At 39.5% G+C, this 25,045-nt stretch overlaps 2 protein-coding genes across 6 annotated transcripts in view; one reads left to right on the top strand and one right to left on the bottom strand.

Annotated features, from left to right (window-relative positions):
* Positions 1 to 298: 298 nt before the first annotated feature.
* On the bottom strand, positions 299 to 6,995 carry becn1 (beclin 1, autophagy related). 3 transcript variants are annotated; one of them, XM_066662902.1, is made up of 12 exons: positions 6,958 to 6,995; positions 5,954 to 6,084; positions 5,355 to 5,419; positions 5,065 to 5,123; positions 4,844 to 4,934; positions 4,368 to 4,504; positions 4,042 to 4,236; positions 3,396 to 3,542; positions 2,833 to 2,982; positions 2,593 to 2,653; positions 2,281 to 2,423; positions 299 to 1,211 (listed from the first exon to the last, which is right to left on the bottom strand). In XM_066662902.1, exons 2-12 carry the CDS (start codon positions 6,078 to 6,080, stop codon positions 1,043 to 1,045), a joined length of 1,344 nt encoding a protein of 447 aa, XP_066518999.1. In that variant the 5' UTR covers positions 6,081 to 6,084; positions 6,958 to 6,995; the 3' UTR covers positions 299 to 1,042. The 3 variants fall into 3 exon arrangements, with proteins under 3 accessions (XP_066518999.1, XP_066518998.1, XP_066518997.1); XM_066662901.1 differs by having other exon boundaries at positions 6,857 to 6,968; XM_066662900.1 differs by lacking the exon at positions 6,958 to 6,995 and adding an exon at positions 6,883 to 6,903.
* A 218-nt stretch (positions 6,996 to 7,213) lies between these two features.
* The window catches only part of LOC136692857 (breast cancer type 1 susceptibility protein homolog), a 40,519-nt gene continuing 22,687 nt past the window's right edge, over positions 7,214 to 25,045 (top strand). The window contains exons 1-12 of one of the 3 annotated variants that reach the window (XM_066666566.1): positions 7,214 to 7,389; positions 8,275 to 8,362; positions 8,629 to 8,682; positions 8,904 to 8,984; positions 9,521 to 9,609; positions 10,058 to 10,094; positions 10,196 to 10,296; positions 10,876 to 13,959; positions 14,051 to 14,133; positions 20,486 to 20,630; positions 23,311 to 23,347; positions 24,822 to 24,940. In XM_066666566.1, the coding sequence (XP_066522663.1) occupies positions 8,289 to 8,362; positions 8,629 to 8,682; positions 8,904 to 8,984; positions 9,521 to 9,609; positions 10,058 to 10,094; positions 10,196 to 10,296; positions 10,876 to 13,959; positions 14,051 to 14,133; positions 20,486 to 20,630; positions 23,311 to 23,347; positions 24,822 to 24,940 (3,904 nt within the window). In that variant the 5' untranslated portion in view covers positions 7,214 to 7,389; positions 8,275 to 8,288. The remainder of the gene's footprint in view (positions 7,390 to 8,274; positions 8,363 to 8,628; positions 8,683 to 8,903; positions 8,985 to 9,520; positions 9,610 to 10,057; positions 10,095 to 10,195; positions 10,297 to 10,875; positions 13,960 to 14,050; positions 14,134 to 20,485; positions 20,631 to 23,310; positions 23,348 to 24,821; positions 24,941 to 25,045) is intronic. The other 2 variants (XM_066666568.1, XM_066666567.1) reach the window with 2 other exon arrangements.

The following is a 25,045-nucleotide window of genomic DNA, read 5'->3' on the forward strand; positions in this document are numbered from 1 at the left end:
CACATAAGCTTGGGTCCAGCGCTGTGATTGGAGAGACTCCGACACGGAGGCGGGACAACTCTGAAGTCTCTGCACTCTCCCTAAGAATAGCTCGATTTAGCCCATGTGTTGTGATTATGGCAGCCCACAAAAAATTCACTAGGTGTTTTTTTTTTTTTTTTTTTTTTTTTTTTTTTTCTTCGTAGCTTGAAGATTGATGGGCTGCAGATGGCCAGAATCATGTGCATATGCACTTTAGTTTATAATTTTTATTAAGATTTCTTAGTGACTTCTTAGTCGTCTTAGTGACCGTATTAATACATAGTATTCAAAAACTGGCTTGTCAGTCCTGAAGTCACTTATGGTTGGAAGAAATTCAAAACAAGCAAAATATAAAAAGCAGCTCAAATGTTCCTACTTATGATCACAATGTTCCTATTATGTGAACAAAAAATTAACCAAACTGAAACACACACACTTGACTCTGCAGCGTTTACTTATCATTTACCTTTATTACTTCAATAATTTAACTCATTGCAACTGGTAAAAGTTACAATGATATTATAATCAAATCAGTATTGACAGGCATTTATATAGTTTCAGTCTTTTAAACTGATATTTATTGGCTTGGATACCATACTCAAACACCAGCGTTTAGGACATTCTCAATTACTGAGCATCCATGAGTGAATCATCCTTTACAAAAGGTAAAGTAATTAGTAAACAGTAGCGCAAGGAACAGAAAAAATATAGAGGTTCCTTACAGATCCCATGGTTTAGTCTAATATCCAGATATTTCAAGGTGGCATCCGAGAATTAACCATTACTTACCCCCATGAAACCACCACGCTACAGTTGAGAGAGTGAGTTATCAGGTCTAACTGTGGTAATTAGTTCACAACCCTAGGTGCAGAGCCATCCGTGTGTTAGCGCCTTGCAATCCTGACATATCCAACTCCACTCAAAAACAGCTCAAAGCTTAGAGTTTCTCTTCCAAGTGTCTAGAGGCAGACTGTAAAGAAGTGGTGGGCCTCCTAGAGCAGGTCTGTATTCTGGTGCGGCATTAACGGTTGTAGAACTGGGATGAGACCCAAGCCAAGCCCCATTTGAGATTGGTGAGCATGAACTTGAGGGCCTTGGTCCACTGCTCCTCCGAATTAAACTGAGTCTTTATGGAGTAGGATCCTCCACTGCCGCCTGTGTCCTCTATCTTCCCCTTATCCACGTCCATTCTGCTCAGACAAGAGAAACAGAGTTAGCACAGGGGGGTATTCACTGGAGCAGCCCTTAAATAGTCTAAACAGCAGGAGTTTACCATCCTGAAGTGTGTAGATCCCAGCCCTAATAAAATGCAACAGACTTGAGTCCATTTCATGTCAAATTTTACCAAATTGGTTAAATCCAGCCTTTCAGACTAACAGTCAAGTGCTAGGCCCAAAACTTTTCTCTTTAAGAAATATAGCCCTCCTGTTATCTTTGAGGCTGATTTGTCCCCATTAGAAATGTAAAATTTCTAAATAACAGAGAATCTGAGGAAAATACTGTAAAACTAATATTATACATAAGAACACATTTTATGCATTTCAGATATCTCCTTAGTTCTAGCCTTTGTGTGTCATCTGCAGCTTCTGTGTTCTTACATAACATTGTATTATGTATATATTTATGGTATTAAAATATAAAACGTGTTGATACTATAAATACTAAACATATATTTTGCGTTGATGGATCGATAAACTCTTTTGGTGTTTACTGCTGGCCTTAGCGTGTTGTCTGCTGCTTCCACTAAACTCAACAAATCTTGTTGATTTCTTATATATCATTAATCACACTGTAATCAGAATACAATACAACTGTCTCAGATGAATTTCCCTGGCAATTTAATTCTAACCCAACACAAGGGTACAACTACACATGGGAAAGGGTCTACAGGTGCAGATGCCTTACTAAACGGTGGCATTCATATGGCTACCCAACCCATACGTAGGCCTTTTATTGATTTATTCATAATTTATGTATTTATTAATTTATTTTGTACTTTGCTTTGCATTAGTTTCCATTTGTTAGTTCATATCATCCAGCATTTAAACAAAAGCAGGGTTTAAGACCCAACTGATACTTGTAACAATAAGCCTTTCTAGGTTTTTATGTAGGTTAACGTCAGCTGTCATTACAGCCATACAAATACTCCCCTTCAATAAACTGTGACCAGTTCTTTGGACACTAAAGTTGTGTCCAACAGTGTTGGTTCTGTGGATTTTTTTTAAAAAGGTGTATATTCCTGGACATCAAATCTCTTGCCTGTACGGTAAACAGAACCCGGTGTCTCCCTTCTCAACCTCCTCTTTAAACTGCTGGACACAGTCCAAGAAGGCCACCATAGCGTGGTCAAATTTATTATCCCAAAAGAAGCGCAGACCACCTGAGCAATACAGCGGTAACTCCTGAGACCAAGAGAAGGACAGAGAGAGACATAATGAAGCGAACAAATATCTCATGTATTCAAACCACAGTATTAACAGTCGGGCATTGGCTCACATAGGGTTATGTACACAGCAACCATAAGTCACATTCCCGTTCGGATCAAAGGCAAAGCAAAATGCTCACACTCACCTTGGATTTGTCTGTGAGGGATTCTAAGTAGGAGTGGTTTCCATAGGGAACTAGACGATATCTGCCAAAAGAGGTCAAGTATAAGATGAAAGCTTTAACGGTTATTTCAACTGATTCTGTTTCTGGTTTTGAGCTGGTGTAATAAATTCCCTTCAGTAATTACATAACTTCTTGTTGGTAGAACAAAGTGGTTCAGGGTTCTCCATAAAATCTACACAACCAAAGCATGCAGGGAGTTACCTCTGGAAACGTAGGCCCATCTTATTAGCCAGAGCATGTAGGAGGAGCACGGTCTGGCCCCACGCCGCGTTAATCTCATTCCATTCCACAGGAACGCTGGGTAACCGGCCGAGACGAAAGTTATTTATCGTTCCAAACTGTCCGCTGTGCCTATAGAAAAAAAAGAGAGGGCCACAGAGAGATGTGAATGAGAAAAGGAGATAATTAAACACAGAAAAATGATCTCCCATAGAATCCTGTGTTGGCCCAGCATTCATTTTCTAAGTTTTCGATGCAATGTAAGCGTTTTTAAGGTTTCAGTTTTCAAGGCTCTGCTATCAATCTCATTAATGGATTGCCTAATGCTCTTCTCCTTTCCAATCAGACATCCTATATAATTCATAATATAAATATAAACACAAATGGGGAAACTGCTTTCAGTTTTCCATGATAAATCACTCCTGGGCTCTGGGCTTGGACTCTCAGTGCAAAGCAAAAGCCACCCTGAGCTCTCCTTCAGTCTCTAATCCATTCCCCTCTCGCACTACCATGCCGTGAAACCAGAGAGAAATCTGAACACATACCAGATATGGAAGGTGGCGTTAAAGACGTTGGTCTTCTTTAGCCTGTCTAGCTGAGTCTGGCAATAACGCATCTGATTATCCACACTCTTCAGTTCATCATCCAGCTCCAGCTGCTGCCGTTTGAACTCACAGTACTCTTTCTGATACCTGTGGAACAAAGGAGGCAAGAATATGCAAAAATAACTATTTTTCTCTTTATAAGTCACTAGAATCAAGTTAAAGTAATTCTTAATAAGGCAAGGACCACCCATGATCATGATGCTAAAATACATTCGTTGTTTTTTTGTTTTTGTTTTTTTTGCAACCACTTTGTACTTCTCAGGGTCTGGATCCTAAGCGGAGTCATTGGGCAAAAGTAAGGAATGCACCTTGGACAGGGAAACAGTCTCTCTCTCACACACACACACACACACACACACACACACAGCTGTGGACAATTTCACATTCCAATATTGTACATTCCAGCTTCTAACACAATCTTAACTCAGGCCAAAGCTACAATTAAGCATCTTAATTACTTTGGCTTCTCCTCCAAAATCTCTAAAACCACCCTTAGTCCCCTCTGGCCCCTCATTGTTTCTGTTCCCCCCCCCCCCCATTGTTTCTGTCCCCCCCCCATTGTTTCTGTCCCCCCCCCATTACGCACTGCAACTCCTCTGTGTCCAGCTGCTGGGTGTGTGCGCGGGCCTCAGACAGGTCCTTGGCCACGGCCTCGCGCTGTTCCTCGATGGCCTCCAGCTTCTGAATCAGATCCTCCTCCTCCTGCCGGAGCTGCTGCAGCTCGTTCAGCAGCGTGCCTTCGTCGTCCTCCTGCAGCTGAGACAGCAGCTCCAGACAGTTCCTGCCAATCACAGAAACAGATACTTTTAACATCACAATATGCAAAAGCACACTCTTTAAACAGCACAAGCTGTAGTTTGTAGCCTACATTATCTAGTGTTGTCATTTATATTATATATATAATAATCTTACTTATAGTTCTGGCACTCATTTTCAGTGATGTTAAGCTGTGTGTCCAGGTGGTCCAGCAGTGTGTCTGTACACTCTTCACACAGTGGATGGTCCACGTCTGTCTGACCAGACATGATGTCAAACAGGTCACTGGTAACCTACAGAAAAACAAGTGGTAGTGAGTGCTGATTTCAGTGACATTTTTTTTTTTTAAATTAGGGCCAGAGTCACACTTTAAAAATACAGGCTTCAAGACAGTCCTCCTCTGTCCTGTCTAAGTCTATATATATACGACCAGTGTCGGTTTAATTATACAACAGCATGTACAGCAAAGGAGGATACACTGATCTCTTTGGACATACGGGACCATCACAGAGCGGGTATTATTTGAGTGATGGATCAGTCTGAACACTGCAGTGACACTGATATGTTACTGTCATTTTGGTGCATGTTGTGCTGGTATGAGTGGACCAGACAGTTTGAAACCACTGCTATACCTTAAGCCTACGGCTCAGGTTCTCCATGGTGCCACCATCGGAGGCCTCTCCGATGAGAGTGAAACTGTTGGCACTTTCTGTAGACATCATCCTACAATGGACCACACAGGATTGAGAACTTAGGCGCTCACACCTGAGCTGCAACTAACGCCACATTTATGGACACTATTAATTATTAAAGATAAACTTAGTGAATGAAGATAATTTCAGATTCTTCAGACCTTGCAGGTGGGATGTACTTCCGAGAAACTGCATCCTGTTTGTTCTCCACAAATGTTTCCTGTACAAATAATTCACACACAAATTATTTACTGTTACATATGATAGTGAATTATTATATGATTAGTTTCTTCTCAAATAAATGGTTGTAATTACAAAACGCATTTTAAAATTATTATAAAAACATCCACAGACCCTGAGAGTCAGAAATGCTTCTAAATCTGACGGACTAGAATGGCTGCTAGATCTCTTAGTGTGCAGATGGATGATTTTCTGAACACTGTGCACTCACCTCAGGGGGGTTGTCTGTGTCACTGCTCTCTGCTTGTTTACTAGGTGTTATAGTGACCAGAGGAGCTAAAACAAGCGTTGCAAAAGATCACAGTTAATTATATGCAAAAATAAAACACCTAACTATAAGATATAGCAAAAAAAAAAAAAAAACACACACACACGCATTACTTTCTTGGAAAAAAATCAAGCAAAAGGGAAGTGCCTCCTGATTTTGAAAAGTTTAATAGATGCACTGCCATATTTTGGAATTTGCAAAATGTTAGATTATTTAGATTATTATGTTTACAAAAGTGTCAAGCTTCATATCAAGAGTTGACAATGTGGTTTACTAGAAGCACACACTGAAAAACTTTTAACCCCTGAAAGGTATGAGTGTTCATAAGCTCTGACATTATAATTAGGGAATACAATGTGTGGCCATAGAAATTATACCCAAAATAGTAATGTTAACTAAAATTGTCACAGAAATGTATGTGTGAGTCCACATTTCTGAAAGGGTATTACACTAAATGCAAGAGGAAAAATAGCTTCAACTGGTTTTTTTTTTGTTTTGTTTTTTGTGGAAGCTATGTGTGGAATCGCTCATCGCAAACTTACCAATAAGTTCTTGGATTGTCCCCTTGTCCAGGACATTGAAAGATGTGTCGAGTTTCAGAGGCTGACTGCAGCGCTGACACACAAAGCTCACCTGCATCGTGGTGCTTGAAGACTTTGAGCCCTCCATGGTGCTGTAAAAGTATGGAACCTGTGTCAACATAGCTATATCAAAACATTTTTTATTCAGTTTACACAAGACTTAGAATGTTACTTAATGCCCTTAGTTTTGTATTTGAGCATCAGAATAGCGATGAATTCCATTTCTTAGCCCCTTTTCATCCTGTCTTTCGATGTTCAGGACCCCCATACAAGCATCATGAGGTTCATTTATTTCTGCATGGTGCCTTCCCCAGTGGTCATAGGACACTGCCCACAGGATGCTGTTCAGCTGGATATTTTTGGTTGGTGGACTACTCCCAGTCCAGCATTGACACTATGGTATAACTCCAGGATCACTGCTGTGTCTGATCCACCTGTACCAGTACAACACACGCTACCACACTAAAATTACATGTACGCGTAGAACTGGAATGGTGGAGAAACTCTGGGCATTAGCTATCCCAACCACTTTATCATATTAAACTGATTCTCTCCTGGACACAAACAAAAGCAGTACTCTTGAGAAAAACGCAATATTGTTAGCGACATTCACCGCAGCTTGTATATTATATTTAAAAGTCGTCATTTTTGTGAATTAAAGACATATAGCATCAACCTCGCACCCTTTAACATTAAACGTAATCAACTGCAATGGCTGCTTATTCGAATTCTCCGTTCCACCTTAAATGCCGTTAATTTCGGCACCATTTAAGGTGGAACTGAAAATGAGAATGTGAAGGCAACTACGCTACACAGGAAATAACAGCCGATCATTTCACCACAAACCTATGTATTTCAGCGTACCTAAAACGAGCTCAATATCGACTCACATCAGAGTAAACCACATATGAGATTCTCAAATTAAAGTTAAATATGTAAGAGTTCAGCTCACTGCAGCTGCTTACCCCGATAGCTTGTTTTGTTTAGCTGCTTGTGACGTTTGGGTGACGTATGCACGTTTGTTTTATTTTTTTATTTATTTATTTTTATTTTATTTAAGGCATGTTTATCTGTAGTTTGTAGAATAACAACGCAACATCTATTATATATATTCTAAGTATATACAAAATAAAATAATACTAAACAATACCACTAATAACGAAAGTGTGACGTGATGCATCACGTAAGAGTGGCGGGAAAAGCTGACGGGAAGCTGAGGGATTCAGTTCTGTGGAGTTGTTTACAAGCTCCTTACTCTCGTCTTTTGTCACGGAATTGTTGCATTTTATAAAGCGAATACCATATAATTCAACACTGGTTGAATTTTGGGACACTCCGGGGACGTCTCCGTTGTCGCCCGTACAAAATAAACAGCGGAATCTAGCAATAAATTGACCGTAAGTCTAAAGATCTGTCGCGACAGACTTGCTGCATCAAATCAAAACAACATGCTGAACATTATATTTCTATTGAAGTGAATAATGGTCACTTTTCGTGAATATTTATGTTAATAGAACATCACAGACGTTATAGGTTGGTAAAAGTAGCCAAACGTTGGTGGTGGTCACATCTCTCCTTACCCCTTGTAGACGTCGATGTTCACAGAGATTTATGTATATATTTAGTGACATATATGTGATAATGTTAGTGTTTGGTGTTATGTTCTGCCAAACTGATCAGTGGTCAGTTACAGTGATCAATAAGTGCCAGCTAACACTGATCAGGTAATCCCAGCTGCCAATATATAAGTGCATTCAGCATCAAGTTAATATTTCAGAAAATGCTTTCGGTGGATAAAATGTGATGCAGTGAAATTAGGTATTTTCTCTTTCCATCAATTTGTTTCAATCACAATTTTACCAATAAAATGCTTATTTATAATGTTTTCATTTAATCTAAAAAAGTATTTTAAATGTTTCTGATCAGTTTGAAATGTTTTAAGTTGTAATTGTATGTACTAATGCTTCAGGAAAGTTAGGAGACTTAATAAAAAGCAGTAAAAACAAGAATCTGTGATTTATGAAACAGCACTATGTAACTTTTGGAGGAGGGTAGGAAACCACCTCCTTCCCCCTCCCCCTTGATTTCAGAGCACTGTTTTAAAAGTGAATTACACTCTGCAACTGTAATATCGCATCTTATCTAGCGTCCCTTTACTGCTCTTGAACCATTAATGTACTGACAAATGTAGAAGGAAAAGATTTCCAGAATACTCACTGATCCCAGAAACACAGGAATAAGGTTTGTAGAATCTCATGTACAATGCAACTTGTGCTTAACAGTTCTTTGCACAGAAATGACGGCACCAAAGGCTGAAGATGTCAGGAGGGGAATAGCTGTGATTTGGGAGAATTTACAGTGCCCAATATGGTGAGCATTTGTTTCTGAAAACTAACCAAACAAGCATAATTTAAAATTGATTCCAAACAAGCAAAGAGATCTCAGTCATAGCACAAATAATCAGGTTTGATCTGCTTTATTGAAAAATAAACCCATCAAATCACAACTGACCTTTGTGAATAAAATTAGACTCCCTGATCTACTACTATCATAGTCCAATGCGACTTGAGTCATGACCATGTCTTTTTTTTTTTTTTTTTTGGGGCCGTGTCTTTTATCTTCACATTGTAATGTAGTTTGGACTTGATGAATGCTCCTGTATCAACCAGATGTGACCACCAGTTTTGCAAGTGAGTAGAATTATGTAGTATATTTACAATACCAGGTATACTTATAGTGTAATAAAGTGTTTAGTTAAGATGCTTTGAAATGGAATTTGAAGTTAATTGTGGCTTGTTGTAGTAGGTTTCTTTAGCGTAATATGTAATCTGCTTAAAACCCGCTTTACAAAATAATATAGTTTCCAGTCCAGTTTCTTTCTTTAATAATGTTATACACTCTCTATCTGCAGATTCTGCATGATGAAACTGCTAGAAAGGAGTAAAAGAAAAGAAGCAAACTGCCCTGTATGCAAAATGAAGGTTACCAAAAGGTGGTAATGGTGTTAAAATATGATTCATTTTATCAATATTAATATATTTCATGATAGTCTAAAAATGAATTTTATTATTACTACAATAACAGCCTGCTAATACGTATTGAGATGACAGTGTTTAAAATACGTATTAGTGTCAGTAACATACAGCTCCAGGGTCCTGGGCTCCTAGGTTCAGTCCTCACCTCAGGTCATTGTCTATGAGGAGTGTGGTGTGTTCTCTCTGTGTCTGTGTGGGTTTCCTCAGAGTGCTCCAGTTTCTTGCCACAGTCCAAACTCAGTGCAAGGCAGGAACTGGAGGGGACGCTGTAGGGGACGCACACATTCACTCACAACTATGGACACTTTTGTGTTTTTGGCCTGTGGGAGGACACCGGAGCACCCGGGAAAAAAAACATGCAGAGAAACTTGACACTGACTGTCACCAGGAGCAGGACTCAAACCCAAAACTCCAGGACCCTACTACTGTGGCGCCACCATTCCACCCCTATCTAGGAATCAGTTTTACCTTATTGCCACTGTTTGTTCAATAGGAGCTTGAAAGAAAGTCCAGGCTTCCAGAGATTGGTGGAAGGACTACAGAACTTAATCCAGTCTTATGAGTTTGACACATGCACAAACTGTAAGTGTTTGTATGTAAAATATTTAATTGTGCATATTGCTTTATATCTGATTTTATGCTATTTTTATATAATAATATTTTACCTCCAAATATTTATTAGTATCATTGTAGTTTACTTAACATTAAAACAATTTATTCATTAAGGCTTACAATGCTAAAGTCATTATACCCCTGTTGCATGTTCATATATTCTTTGAAAAGGTACCCACACTATGAATTTATGGTGTGGCTGGGCATAACTTACAATAGAAAACACCTAACATTTTAAGACAACATGAACTGCACCTTATGATCAATGTCTAATGTTCTTTTCCAGTACAATTCACATCATGTTCCTTATATAGCACATGTATCCTATTATATAACTATACAGGACTGACCCTGTCTTTTCCCCAGTGTTATTTTTTGGCTAGTTCACATCTTTCAGAATCATTTTTTTAAATCCTAGATTTTACAGGGATGCCACAGATGAGGAAAGAAACAAGGTCAGTTACTCATATCTATCCAACTGAATATAATCATTTTTATTACATACATACTACACTTCTTGTTGCTAGTATATTCATCTCTGATTTAATGTGTGTAGTGTTGAAACCGACTCAAGGGATCAGCAGTGCAGTGAAGAAAATACCATTTCAGAGAATGTTGTGATGGAGAAGTCAGAATCTCACTCTTCCTCAGCTGCAGGTGGGATTTAATAAAACTTAGAAAACTAAGCAGAAGTTTTTGTCACCCATTTCCATTCCAGATGTGTAAATTCTGTAAAAGCAGTACTTGGAAGTTTAATCTTAGGTTGGTTCTGCACAGAACTGACACATTAAAGATTAATCTGGTCAGTTGTGATTATTACTTATTATTTATAGAAACAAAAATTGAAAAATTGTTTATTTTAATCATTTACATAAATCATTTTCATAGGTGCTCAAGTTCCTTCCCACAATGTAAAACTCATGTCCATAGGTTGACTGGCAATACAAAAATATCCACACAAGTGAGTCAGAATGACTGTGTGAGTGTGTGATGGTATATGATGATGCTATGCTCTGTCTACAATGTGTTCCTACTTTGCGCCATATGATTTCGGGTAGACTCCAGACCAGCTGCTACCCTTAAGGGAATAAAGCAGAAACAGAAGTTGAATGACTGAATATTTCAGTTTCTTTTAGATCAGTATTCAGTTATTAAAAAATAATGGCTTTATAATGCCAGGATAACGAAAGAAAATTTTTGCAGTGTTTCTGATTCATTTTCTAAATTCCTTTATAGCTAAGGATGCTTTTGCGAAACTCATGGATCTTCCAAATTCCTGTCAAATCATTTCAGAACAGGATTGTTCTGACAGTGGTCTTGGTGATCTGCCACAAGAGACTGAAAAGAGGCCAGCAGAAACTGAGGAAGATGTTCCGTCAAGAACAGTGGTTAGACCAAGTCATTTATTGACACACAATGATGATACCAATCCAGGGGGTGACACTACCATGCCAAGGAACTGCTCAAGCAAACAGTTAAAAGGCAAAAGAGTATGTTTAGAGCCAAACAGAATTGTGGACAAAAGACAGAAGAAGAGTGTTGAGAAAGTAGCAGAGTGGTTGCTGAATATATCTCCCTCTTCAGACTCAAAAACCAAAGGCAACAGTAGACTTGTTTCCGATGACAGTGAGTCTGAGAATGAGAGTGTATGCTCCTTGTCCTCTGCAGACTTTAACATGCAAGTTGATAAAAAGGATAAAATAAGTCCACAAAGAGAGGTACCTGGACGAGGTCTTGAAGAACAGGTTTTTGGGGCAGTCTATAAGCGAGAGCGAAGAATTATTAAGACCAAAGCCTTAGGGCAAAGAATCAAAGATTTGTCTCCTGAAAAAGAAATCGTGACTGACCCTCAACCCCTTGTATCAAAGGAAAAAGAAGTAGAGATTATAAGAAACGTTCCTAAGAGAAAGAAGATCCATCTGTTGACTCCTGCCGACTTCATCAAAGAATCATCTTCTAATGATAAAGAAGAGAGAGTTGTTTATGATGAAAAGGAAAATGATCCTAAGTCCATTCATGACACTGTTGAAGAAAACAAGCAAGATCATGTTGCTGAGTCAAATATGGATGAACCAACAAACTGTTTAGAAGAGCATCAAAAAGTAGTAGAGAACTTTCAAGATGAAAATTGTGATGATAAAGTTGAAAATATGGAAGAAAGTCCTATATTTGAAGTACCCGTAAAAAGACCCACAAGGAGATCAAAGGCGAATATGCAAGATGTTTGGCAATATGTGGACAGTGACTTGAAAGAGAAGGAAAACACTTGCAATAAAACAAGTCGGAACAGACGGGTCACCAGGAACAACTTTGAGATTACTAAAGATGGCCATTTGGAAGAAAACAATAATGCAAAAGGCACCAAATCCCTTAACCTTGTCACTGCTACTGGGAATGAAAATGCTACTCTAATGAGGCAATTAAGGAGCAAACCCAAATTAGTTGAAGCAGAAATTAATATTGAAAGTTACCCAAGTAGTGCAGAGCCACAGTCTCCTGATGCTAGAAAAACAAGAAGAAGTTTAAGACTACAGGCCTTCACTGAAGAAGTTCAAGGCCCTCGGAAAAGAAAACGATCTATACAGAATCCTATGAAACCTGTTGAAGGATCTGAAAATAATCCACCAGCTAATCAATCCCAGTCTAACTGTGGTAACCTAACACATCCTAAAACAATTGGAGAAACTGCTGACGCCAAACAAGATGCACATATTCTGATTGGTAAAACTGACCAGTCAGGTATAGAGAAAAATGGGTGTGTTTACAACCGCAACTTTGAAACAATCGAGACGATCCAAATGAATGAGAAATCAGGTACTTTGGCATGTGTCTCTGATGGAGATATTCCAGAACAAAATTTTCTTCTTTCTGTTGTCCCAGACACAGTTGATGATAACAAACACAATGTCCCTTTCTCCTCCATGGCTGTTAGCTCACCAAGATCCTTAGTGGCTGTTGCACCAGACTTGCTGCCAAAGAATCATCAAGAAACTCCATCTACGGGAGTTATAGCTCCATCAATTGTACAGACCATGACAGATGTTGCTTTGACGTCTGCTAACATACATGGACACAAGGAGGAGGAAGATGACAGTGAACTTGATACAGAGTTACTGATGAAGACCTTCAAAGTCGCCAAGAGGAAATCCTTTGGCTTGGGCAGTCCCAAAAATTCACAAGTTGAAAACCATGTGGAGGAAGAGAATTTGCAACAGACAAAGAAGCCTATCATCTGTCAAGACCATGAACCTAGATCAGGCCTTGTAAATATTCACAGTGACCTACTTTTACCTTCAAATCCTTGCAAGCTTGTGTCATATGAGAAATCACCTCAGAACTCTCAGAATAGTCTTGGAAAAAACAATGTTGAAAGTGTCAGTCTGCTCCAAGTCAAATCATCTGTTCTGGCTGCAGGGAGTCAACAGGAAGCTTTCCTAAAGACCTTAAGCAACAGTGCAAGTCCTGGTCTAAGTCCCAACAAGGTTGCAAAGTCATCACAAGATTCCAGACTTCCTACAAATACTGATGCTGCAAATACTTGCCCGCTGTTCTTTTCTAGTCCTGCTACAAAAGAAGCCGAAATCTGCAGCAACAAGGGCCTAAAAAATAATCAGTCTCCAAGTTTAAGGGCACGTCAATCCAGGACATTAAATCCAGGACATATCCCAATGGAAACCCAAGGGAATTATATGCAGACAAAGATTTCAGACTTGAACATAAATCCATGTGTTCCACTTGAAGAAATTCCCAACTCTAGAGTTAACAGTAATCATTTTGAGTCCTCCGTCACTCCAGATGGCCTCTTACCAGAAGGCGTAGAGCCTCATGAACATCAGGTCATAGGACCAGCACCAAGTTTGTGTAAGAAAGAAGGAAAAGATACAGTGAATCTTTCTCAGTCATTCATGCCAAGAAAAAGGAAGGCTCAGAGGCTGGCGTCTTCTGAGTCTGAACTCAGTTCTGAAGAAGGTGATCTACCCACCATGGCTCAGATTTTTAAATCTCACCATTCTCCCTCGCCATCTGGACAAGAGCTGCCGCGAAAGTCAGATTCATCAAACCAAGATGGCCACCAACTTCAAGAGCCAAACCCAGGATTACAATGTCAAAGTCAACATGGCCATCCTCTCAGTGAACCGGCACCAGGAACACAGTTAAGCCAGTTTGTAGGCCCTTCTCAGATTCACGATGGTCTTGAGACTGTACAAGACAACAGCGTTAGAACACAAATACAAAATGATCTGCTTCAGACTCCTTTTCAAGAAGAATGCATTACATCAAGCCAAGGATCTGTGGATCTCTTTGGTACACCAGAAGAAAGTAAGTGCCATGCTGGCTTTGGTCATCAACTGAAGATAATGCCATTATAATTTAGATTTTTCATAGCATTTATTTAATTTGGTATTTTTAGGTGAAGCGGTTGATGGAATGTATGGCAATGCAGCACTTTCCAGAGAATCATCTCAATACTCTAGTGAGATTATTAACACACAGGTAAGGGTAGATCTTTGAATATTCTTTTATCTTGAAAGCCCCATAAAAAATGTAAGACCATAGACGAACAATTATTCTGCCCCTTGTAGGCCAACAGTGACTCCTTCAAATATGTGGGCAGGCTTGGTAAATAGCCTATTTACAAAATTATACAAGATTGATAGAATTTTACAATGTAACAATAAGAAGGGTGTGGTAAAATAAAAGAAAAAGTATTCTCTGGTTTGGCCCAGTCTACTAATGTTGTCACGTTCTGAAGTTCAAATTTAAGTGAGCATCATATATCATTTAGCATTTAGATATTTCATTCTGGATATTGTGCACAAATAGTGGTGTTATTTCAACATGTATGTGCCCAAAGCGTCCCACAAACTATAGGCATTTTTCTCACTGGGCCATAATGTTAGAGATGCAGGCTTGGGAAAGGAAGGTTGCTGGTTGTAACACCTTAGCTGACAGGAAAATTGGGATGGGTGGAGAGTAAAAGAAAAGTCTTCTCCCTGAAGGTCTATGGCTGAGGTGCTCTTGAGTAAGGCTCCTAATTCCCATTTTCTCCCTGGGTGCTGGAATGGCTGCCTGCTGATCTGAGTGTGTGCTAACTGCACTTAGATTAATTAAATGCGGAGGCACAATTTTATTGTACTGCGGTGCAATAACAAAAACTGCACATTTTATTTCATTTTTATTTTAATTCGTACTGTACTTTAGGGATGGGAATCATAAGAGGCCTCATGGTACATCACTGTTTTTAATGATGCAAAAAAAATGATGATAGGCTCAGTATTGTAAATGCTGTGATATGTTTGAATTAATGACTTCAATGTAAAACACTGGAGGACAGCGCTGTGTCCTAGTAAAGTTTTTACTACTGCAAATCTCAGTTCATTAAATGAGTTTCATTCAGTATTCACAAGGCACATGCTGTTAGTCTACCACTGGGGTTAAATGCTTGTTTTTCATGAATTGAATAATTTATTTTCACCATAAATGTCACAAAGCTTTGTCTTTTTCCACCAATCCTACTGTACATACTTTCATCTTTAGTCTAAATTCCTTAAGGAGATGTTAAAGAATTTCTGACCTCATTCTTCTGGTGCCTTTAGAACATGCTGAAAATTAAATGAGATTATTTTTTTCTGCAGTTGTGCTTTTGTAAATGTCATACTTGATCTGAAGCTGCTGTTGATGTAGTTTCCAGTAGATGGCAGTGAATGCATATCTGGCGATTTACACCTGTCATGAGGGAAAAGTTTTTGGATTCCCAGTTATATCCGTAGCATCATACTTCACTGAGGGTGTTTATTCTTTGGTATGTCATGTGTAGATTGGATGGCAATATGAAGGTAATGCTATGCAAGGACAGCATCCCCTAGAATTACAGTGATTATTAAGGCTATGGTAAACTGCTTCTTTGATTAATTGAAATACATTGTTTTTTATAAAGCACTTTTTTAAAGAACACAGTGCAAAGATAATAACAAAGATAATACATAGCTGACCAGAGCTAATGCTCCATGCTCCCCACTACCATGTGCTTGAATCAGGAAGAACAGCAGCTCATTCTCATTTAAAAGAACAGGGCTGTTTAGACAGGTGGAGAACGGTGCTGTGGTGTTTTGACTAAAGTAGGTCGCAAAACCTTTCATTAAGACTCCAGAACTGTGTTCACTTGTGAAAAAGACACAGTTACACTTATTATGCTTCAACTCCTCATCTCTGCAAGAAAGAAATTGGAAAATGAAATCGGGATACCTTGTTCTTAATGGCTGTTCAGACATTAGTTAAATGAACAGTTTGTTTGTATAAACCGGATTCCAAAAAAGTTGGGACACTAAACAAATTGTGAATAAAAACTGAATGCAATGATGTGGAGATGGTAAATGTCAATATTTTATTTGTAATAGAACATAGATGACAGATCAAAAGTTTAATCTGAGTAAATGTAACATTTTAAAGGAAAAATGTTTATTCACAATTTCATGGCGTCAACAAATCCCAAAAAAGTTGGGACAGGGCCATTTTTTCCACTGTGTGGCATCCTCCCTTCTTCTTACAACACTCAGACGTCTGGGGACAGAGGAGACCAGTTTCTCAAATTTAGAAATAGGAATGCTCTCCCATTCATGTCTAATACAGGCCTCTAACTGTTCAATCGTCTTGGACCTTCTTTGTCGCACCTTCCTCTTTATGATGCACCAAATGTTCTCTATAGGTGAAAGATCTGGACTGCAGGCTGGCCATTTCAGTACCCGGATCCTTCTCCTACGTAGCCATGATGTTGTGATTGCTGCAGAATGGGGTCTGGCATTATCTTGTTGAAAAATGCAGGGTCTTCCCTGAAAGAGATGACATCTAGATGGGAGCATATGTTGTTCTAGAACCTGAACATAGTTCTCTGCATTAATGGTGCCTTTCCAGACATGCAAGCTGCCCATGCCACAAGCACTCATGCAACCCCATACCATCAGTGATGCAGGCTTCTGAACGGAGCGTTGATAACAACTTGGGTTATCCTTGTCCTCTCTGGTCCGGATGACATGGCGTCCCAGTGTTCCATTAAGAACTTCAAATCGTGACTCATCTGACCACAGAACAGTCTTTCATTTTGCCACACTCCATTTTAAAAGACCCCTGGCCCAGTGCAAATGTCTGAGCTTGTGGAGCTTGCTTAGAAATGTCTTCCTCTTTGCACTGTAGAGCTTCAGCTGGCAACGGCGGATGGCATGGTGGATTGTGTTCACTGACAATGCTTTCTGGAAGTATCCCTGAGCCCATTCTGTTATTTCCTTGACAGTGGCATTCCTGTTTGAGGTGCAGTGACGTTTAAGGGCCCGGAGATCACGAGCATCCAGTAGAGTTTTACGGCCTTGACCCTTATGCACAGCAATTGTTCCTGATTCTCTGAATCTTTTGGTGACGTTATGCACGGTTGATGATGATAACTTAAAAGTCTTTGCTATTTTACGCTGGGTAACACCATTCTGGTATTGCTGCACTATCTTTCTGCGCAACAATGGTGGAATTGGTGATCCTCTTACCTTCTTGGCTTCAGAGAGACACTGACACTCTGAGAAGCTCTTTTTATACCCAGTCATGTTGTCAATTGACCTAATTAGTGTTAATTGGTCTTCCAGCTGTTCGTTATATGCTCAATTTCCTTTTTCCAGCCACTTATTGCTACTTGTCCCAACTTTTTTGGGATTTGTTGGCACTGTGAAATTTTGAATCAAATTATTTTTCCTTTAAAATGTTACATTTACTCAGATTAAACTTTTGATCTGTCATCTCTGTTCTATTACGAATACAATATTGACATTTGCCATCTCCACATCATTGCATTCAGTTTTTATTCACAATTTGTTTAGTGTCCCAACTTTTTTGGAATCCGGTTTGTATTTACTTTTGCTTGACACTGTGTACCATAATTAAAACACCCTCCCTATGCCTCAGGCTATATAACTAGGCTACAACTAGAATAAGAGCAAACATAAGTGTGTGAAATGCAGAGCTGTAGGTTTCAGTTATTTAGGTCAAAGTTTATCAGAGCCCCCACCCCAAACCACAGGATATCGCCAGCATTTGATGGAGGATGAAGAGGAACTCATGGGTTCATCTGAGGCGTGTGTCCTCCCCAGCACGTTCTAGAGAAAAGTGTACATTACTTGATTTATACAGGCTTAATGCTGTGTTAAAAGGGGAATAGTGCCTTCCTAACCTCCTGAAAAAGCATTGTTCACTGAGTAGTCACTGCCATCTGTTATCTATGTTATTCCACATTGCTCCTGGTTCACACCTAAATGCTCTGCCTGAAGAGAAGTATATAAACAGTTATTGGCCTGTCCGGTTATTGTGCTCAGGGATGGGATGGTGGTTTTGGTGTTAGATTTTGACCCACTGGGATTATACTTGTACATCCTTGCTGAGTTTATTTGTGGTAATGAATTCTCATGTTTCTCTTTGCTGCCAGGACTTTACCCAAAATCTAGCAGCTACTAAGTTGAGTAGTTTACTAATCACATATTCAGGTCTAACAAGAAATTGTGTGTTTTGTTCTCAATTTTAAAGTACTGTACATGTGCAAAAGTCAGAGGCTCCCCACTTGGGTTCATTGTCCATTAACTGAACTAAGCTGTAATTGACCAAAATATACAGAAGGTTCAACAAATAAATACACACTACTAAATATGCTAGATTTTTTTTATTCTGTGCATCCTCTGTGAATTCACGTTCATTACAGCTTCTAGTATTTGCAAAAGCCTTGCTTTTATATTTTCAAAGAGATCTGCAGGGATATTTTAGGCCAGTTTCACACATACTCCCTCTGTGTGATGTGAGTAACACAACATCGAGTTAAAAGGTTAGAGGCATGCATGAGCATCGTGCCAGAGCACATCAACTATGAAAATGAAAAGGTGACCTGAATAACAAGGTCAAGGGACTGATACTTTAAACCCAGGACTGAAAACTTAAATGAAGGTTTAAGAGCATATTTGACATCACAGGTATGTTCACAAAACAGGTATTAAAAAAATAAAACAAAAACAGTTAAAGATTTATACTGTGTATATATATATATATATATATATATATAATATATTGTGTGTGTGTGTGTGTGTGTACTGAAACAACACTACGACTACAGCTCTCACATGTCAGTTATTCTCACGGCCTTGCCCATGTCACAACATGGTAAATGTATGAAACCCAACGCCCAACAAGTTCATTGCAATTTCAGCTTCTTACAATCCCAGTAATCTCAAACACAGTCAGTGATGCTGGTATTTGTATCACGCTCTGGAATGGATTTCTTCATTGTTTTTCTAAAGCATTTGCATTGGTTTGTTTGTGTTTATTTGCAGACATGAACACCAAAACAATTTGCAGTCTCCAGATGTCATTATACATACCCAAACTTGCTTGCACTGCTCCTCCACCATGCTTCACTTATTATTGTAGACAAGTTTGGAATAGTCATTCATCATCTGTGTTGCTTTATGCAAACCACCAAATAATCACCAGTACATTTGTGGTAGAAGTTGTGTCTGTGGCGAAGTTGTGTCTTAGTGCTCATCTATTTAAGGTTGTCTGGTTATAACTGAGAAAAGTTGAATTATTTTGTAAGGGTGTGTGTATGTGTGTGTGTTGTGGGGACCATCTGTTTATACACTCACATTGTAGGGACTTCTTGTCTTTATGAGGACAATAATCATGTCCCCTTAATGTAAATCATTACGTTTTAAGGTGATGTGTTAAGGTTAGCGTGGGGCTAGTGAAAGGTTTTTGGCACTGTGCAGTTCAGCTCAGCATAGCCTTTGTCTGTTTTCAGCTTCTTTTCTCTCTCTTTTAACCCAAACTCGGTGCTAAACTTACATATGCGGTGGGCTGGTGATTTTCTCCTCCCACTTTCAGAGTATGACATCCGCAGTCAGTGAGCTCCCACAGCGCCCCCTCCTTGTGGCTCTCTTAAATGCACATGAATGTAATTCAAACCTCACATCTCATCCACACCCCACTTCATTTCCCTCACTAGATGGGCACACTCTACAGTTGGAATAACTCTGGTGAAATGTTACTGCCACTATGAGTAATTTATGTCGTTTTTGTCAGATTTTCGCAGTGGTGTCCAGTGCATTATTAAAACTTAAATTAAGCTTTTAGTCCAAGGTTTAATCATCTTTTCCCATTCGAACTCTTAGGACCTTGGTCCTGTATGAATAGACATAACCACCTGCTACATTACCAGATTGGGTCAGCGTGGAGAGACATTCCTGTAAGGACATTAATAATACTGACTTTGGTTTAAAATTAGTGAGTTGTTAAGATACATTTAGACTATGTTTGTGAGGGTGTGGGTCACTTCTAACAGCAGCGACCTAGTCTTTGCTGGACAATGACTGTAAAAGTTTTTGCCTGCACTTTTTAAAATACCTTTGTTGAACATTGACATGTCCATGACATTTGTTTACGGAGAAGAGCCACTTTCATTTCTTTGTCCCGTGTGAGGAGCCAGAAGGGCCCGGTTCAGTCTCCTTAGCTCACTGTTTACATGCTTTACCAAAGGGTTCATAACTAGGGGTTTTTATATGTCCATATTTGCATTTGGTAAACAAACTACATTCCCAGCCAGTACAGCAGCAGCTTGAAATAGAGGAGGGGAAAAAAAGCAAACTGAATCAGGGCAGGAGAGTGCACTGGTTGAAGTTTTGAGAGCGAGGGAAGAGGGAAGTTTGTTTTTTTCTTTACCTCTAAAAAGCAAGGATGGTTTTATTGAAGGCCCTTGAGGTGCAATAAGTTTCCAGTTAAAAATGAAATCTCTCCCTTCTCTTTATCTCGTGCATTCCCCCTCTCTCAGCAAAAAGAAGAGATGCAGCAGGAGCTGCGTAGGCTGGAGCGGATGATGGCCCTGGTGTCGGAGGCTCTCCAGAGGAAGGAGGCTGACTCAGGAGCTGGAGCCCAGACAGCGGAACCTGACCCCTCTCACTCAGAAAAGTGCACAGGTAAACACCCACACACATGACATTGGACTACATAAAGGCCAAGGCTGGTTATTGTGGCCTTATCACAGCACTTTAGTTTTCCAGCTCACTCAATATCATGATACCGTCCTGATTCTGGTGGAGTTGCCCAGTGAGGGATCTCCATCTGATACGAGTTTGAGATGTGTTTGTGATCCAGAACTAATCATTCAACATCAGCACCTAACCTTACCAATGCTCTCATATGAATGCAATCAAATAAGCACAGTAATATTCCAATATCTAGTTTCCCAGTCTTCCCAGAAGAGTAGAAGCGAAGAGTAACTGCAGCGAAGCGGAAACACGCTCTCTAGCTCCCTACCCTTCATTTCAGAGGAAATGTTTGATGAGCAGGTGTTCACAAACTGTCCACCTCTACTGATAGTCTGCTACATTAGGGTAGTCCTGGAAACACAAAGTCACTTAGCAACCACTCAGTGAGTATAAAAGTGAACTGAAGTGTCATGGAGAGTGACAGTCTTTGCTTCACTAATTAACTCCAAGCTGCTTATAGAATAACAGAAAAGTCATGGGGCATAGCACAGCCTTGTTTACCGTGGTCATTTTATATAACTGGCATCCCTGGTATCAGTACAAACAGGTAGCAAATGACCAGTTTCTCTGAACGTATTGAACTGAATTTGGAGTATTTGGGGAAAATAGTGTAATCTAGAGTGAAAATGAATTATAACACAATAGAAATAAAAATGAAATGAAAACTAAAAAATAAAATTCATGTTGGGGCGGCACAGTGGCACAATATGTAGTGTAAGTCAGGGGTTTTCAACCTGTGGGGTGTTAGCATATATGACCTAATACTGTATTTCCTTGTCCTTAGACCAATAGCAGCATGGTACTGACTTCATATGGAAGAACGCTTAATATGAATGACATTGGAAATGGCAGAGGTGCTCGGTTCATTGCTGCATGGCTGGATTCGGAGCCGGAGATATAACAGATAGAGTCATGGTTTATTACGTTAAAGTTTGAGTATATCGTGAGCTTGTGAACAGCGGAGTAAAGTAGTCAACGTGCCTCTTGTCTTGTAGCCCACAACCCCAGAAAACACACAGAGGGAGCATTTTCCTGTTTTTGATTCCTGTTTCAAAACAAAAAGATTCACAGACCTGTCTGGTTCTCTGTTCTTTCCCCAGCACACCATCAAGAACAATATAAACACTGTAAATGACCCTCTCCAGCTCCACTGTGCAATAACGATGTATTAGAGGCTCTGTGTTCATCTGGAGCCTCATTAGATTGACACACCAACAGACAATGCCACCTTTTGCTCTGAATTTTTTTTTTTTGCTGAAATGATTGTCTGTGTGAAATGGTCCACCGGTGTGTGTGTGTGTGTGTGTGTGAGTAAATGAATGGGCATGAGTTTTAGATTCACTGTTTACTCAAAAATAGATTTATATGAGGTTTCATATACCTGGCTTATACCAGTGCTCTGTAGATTTCTACCAGAGCATGTGGCAAAATTGATCAAATCCCCCAAGTCCAGTTTTCCTGCTTATCTGGACAGCTCACTACCCAGCACACTCATTTATTTTGGGGGATAAATGCAGTTGGAAACTGACATGGACTGAGCACTGCCCCTAATAAGAGCTCTAAAAGAGCTTACGGCAGAGTCTCAAAAACCTTATTTCTTACCTATAGCAAATTGTCAACTGATTCTTGCTGACACAACAAACACTTCTTTCTTTTCTGTGTAGATGTGGGGTGTTGGAAGATTGATTTTCTTAAGATGCATTGCTATTGCAGGTGACGAGCTGGTGTTTAACTTGTTTTCTGACAAACTGATTAAACCCAGTGCACGGAGGCGCAAGGGTATGAGAGGAAAATGTAGCAGTGGATTTGGTGGTGCTATCCTTCATCAATCATCAGAATAATTCACTGGGATCAAGTATTTATTACAGCCTAGAAAAGAAAGTCATAGATCCTGTACTCTGCAAAATACACTAACCATCCTGCTGGGGTCAGAGCGACTCAGCAAAAAAACTTCCGCAGTATCTGCCCATGTGTCACAGGATTCCAGGGAAGAAAGAGACTTTTCCTTTAGGAATGTGAGAAGAATGGCATATGTCTACACATTATCTCTGTTTTAAAAAAACTTCAAAGTCCTGTGACATGGGTCAGATGTTGCTCTGAAATTTTCAGAGTCTGGTTCCAAAGCTGTCCCGCTGAGCAGCATCTCTGTTCCTCTGTTCACAGCGAGATATAGTCAAATTAAACAGAGATAGTGAAGAGGAGTCAACTCCCAAAGGTTTGATTCTTTAGACATCTGGAATTGAAACTCTTTGGTTCAACTCACTCTCAGTTTGGCTGAAAAAGCTGTGAATAATGAAAATGAATATAAAAAATTTGCTCTCTGACGTGCACATTAAGTTGTGCAGTGTATGTATATATTCTTTTATACACTGAAGTAGTGCTGGAATTCTTCAGCACTGTGAGCTTCGTGTTTGCCTGCCTTAGTGCTTCCAGATGAACACACAAAGGTCTCGGTAATGCATTGAATGATTTGTTTTTAAATGGGAGGAAATGCTCAGCTGCACTTCATGACTGAAGTCTGACAATTTGATTTAAAGCATACTGTACAGTTCCTGGCGCACAGCTTGACTGACCACTCTGAACTGCTGTTTGTCTTTCATTTTTACAGCTGCTGACCTCGACAAGGCTGGGAATGGAACGGACAGGTGTGCAAATTAAATTACATTTGGTTTACACTGCTTTTTACTCCTGGAGAGGAAAAAAGGAGCTATGCTACAAATGGCATCTGTCAGCGGTCCACCTTCCACTACACTTTCTCATTAAGAGTGAAGGAATGGTAAAGAAGTGTGTGCGTATGTGGGGCTATTTTAATAGGTGATAAATCTCTGTAGACAGGTAGATAATCTTCCAGACGAAGCTTGGATGAGCTTATGCTTTAAAGAAGAAAGTCATTAATGGGTGCAACTTATTTGTCATTGAGTGTTCTTGGAGGGGAAAATTTGTCGCCACTATAATTTATCTCTTTCACTCCAGTGCACCATCCAACTCAACATAACGTACACACAAACACACACACACACGCAGCCTCCAAACGCCCTGGAGCTTCATCCCCTCAGATGCAGGGACACATGGGGTTACTGCTCTAAACTCCCTAATGCTTCTCCCTCGTTATATAACAGATTGCTTTGTTTTCTCCCAAGTCATAGCTTCATAACTTTATAAAGGCTTTATGCTTACAAGCTTACAGCTTGGTGGTGTCGCCTCTAATCCATTTCAAATGTATTCTAAATTCCTTGTTGTCTGTGGTGCCATCAGGGGCTTTTTCTTTTTTAATTTAAAGGACTTTGTACAAATTAAAATCACTTTTTAAATAAATGATGAGCAATTAGACAAATCTGTACTCCTGCTCTGCTTCCAGTCCTTGTAGCCTTACAGCTGACATCCCGCAATATCAGACCCTGAACTTTTTCCTCCAATCTACTTCCATTACTTAAAACAAATGGAGCAATCGGAGGAAACCCATGTAGACACAGGGAGAACACTCCAAACTCCTCACAATCACCTGGAGCAGGACTCGAACCCACAACCTCCAGGTCCCTGGAGCCATGTTTCAGAACCAGTTAAAATTCTAATATATATTCTGAAAATGTCCTAGGTATTCTAATATTAGGATAAATGTTTTATTTAAAATGTTTAAAATTTCTATTTATTTTCTATACAGAAAATATCAAACATGACATACCTTGTTAAATTCAGAAATGAAACAGTGTTTGTATTGGGAGATATGCACACAGTTTAAGTGTGTTCTCTAAATTGTATTCCACAATGTACCTAACATTAGCATATGTTCTTATAGTCGAATATGTGTAGTACATTGAAAGTGCACATGGTAGATTTTAATTTATATTTTAATTAATTAAGATGCAGTACAAGGATTGAAAGCATCACGTTTGTGATGAGACATTCATACACAGACACACACACACACACTTAGTGATTGTGCTGACGCTCTCAGTGAATTAGCATTTTGCCATAATCCCCACATTATACCACCCTGCTGTAGAAGCTATAATAAACTCCCACTGCTTCACTTGCGTATTTCCAGATCATGATTTAAAAAGCTGTTATTTATTGCTAACAATTAATGTGTGCATCACGGCTGCCTTTCTCTATCTCCAGGCAAAGTTGCCCTGACTCTGGCAGGGATCACGTCTGTGCGCCTCCCGGCCCTGGAGCTCCAGACGGCCTGGAAGCCCCCCAGCCTCACGCTCCTCCGACTAGAGGCCAGACAAAGACGGGTAAGACTTTGTAAAATAATTCATTTGACATGTGGCATTTCTTTTTTTTTTTTTCTTTTCTTTTCTTTTTTTTTTTTTTTTTTAAATCAGCAAAGCAATTCTTAT

The sequence above is a fragment of the Hoplias malabaricus genome, chromosome 3 (genome assembly GCF_029633855.1).
Source record: "Hoplias malabaricus isolate fHopMal1 chromosome 3, fHopMal1.hap1, whole genome shotgun sequence".
Classification (NCBI taxonomy): domain Eukaryota; kingdom Metazoa; phylum Chordata; class Actinopteri; order Characiformes; family Erythrinidae; genus Hoplias; species Hoplias malabaricus.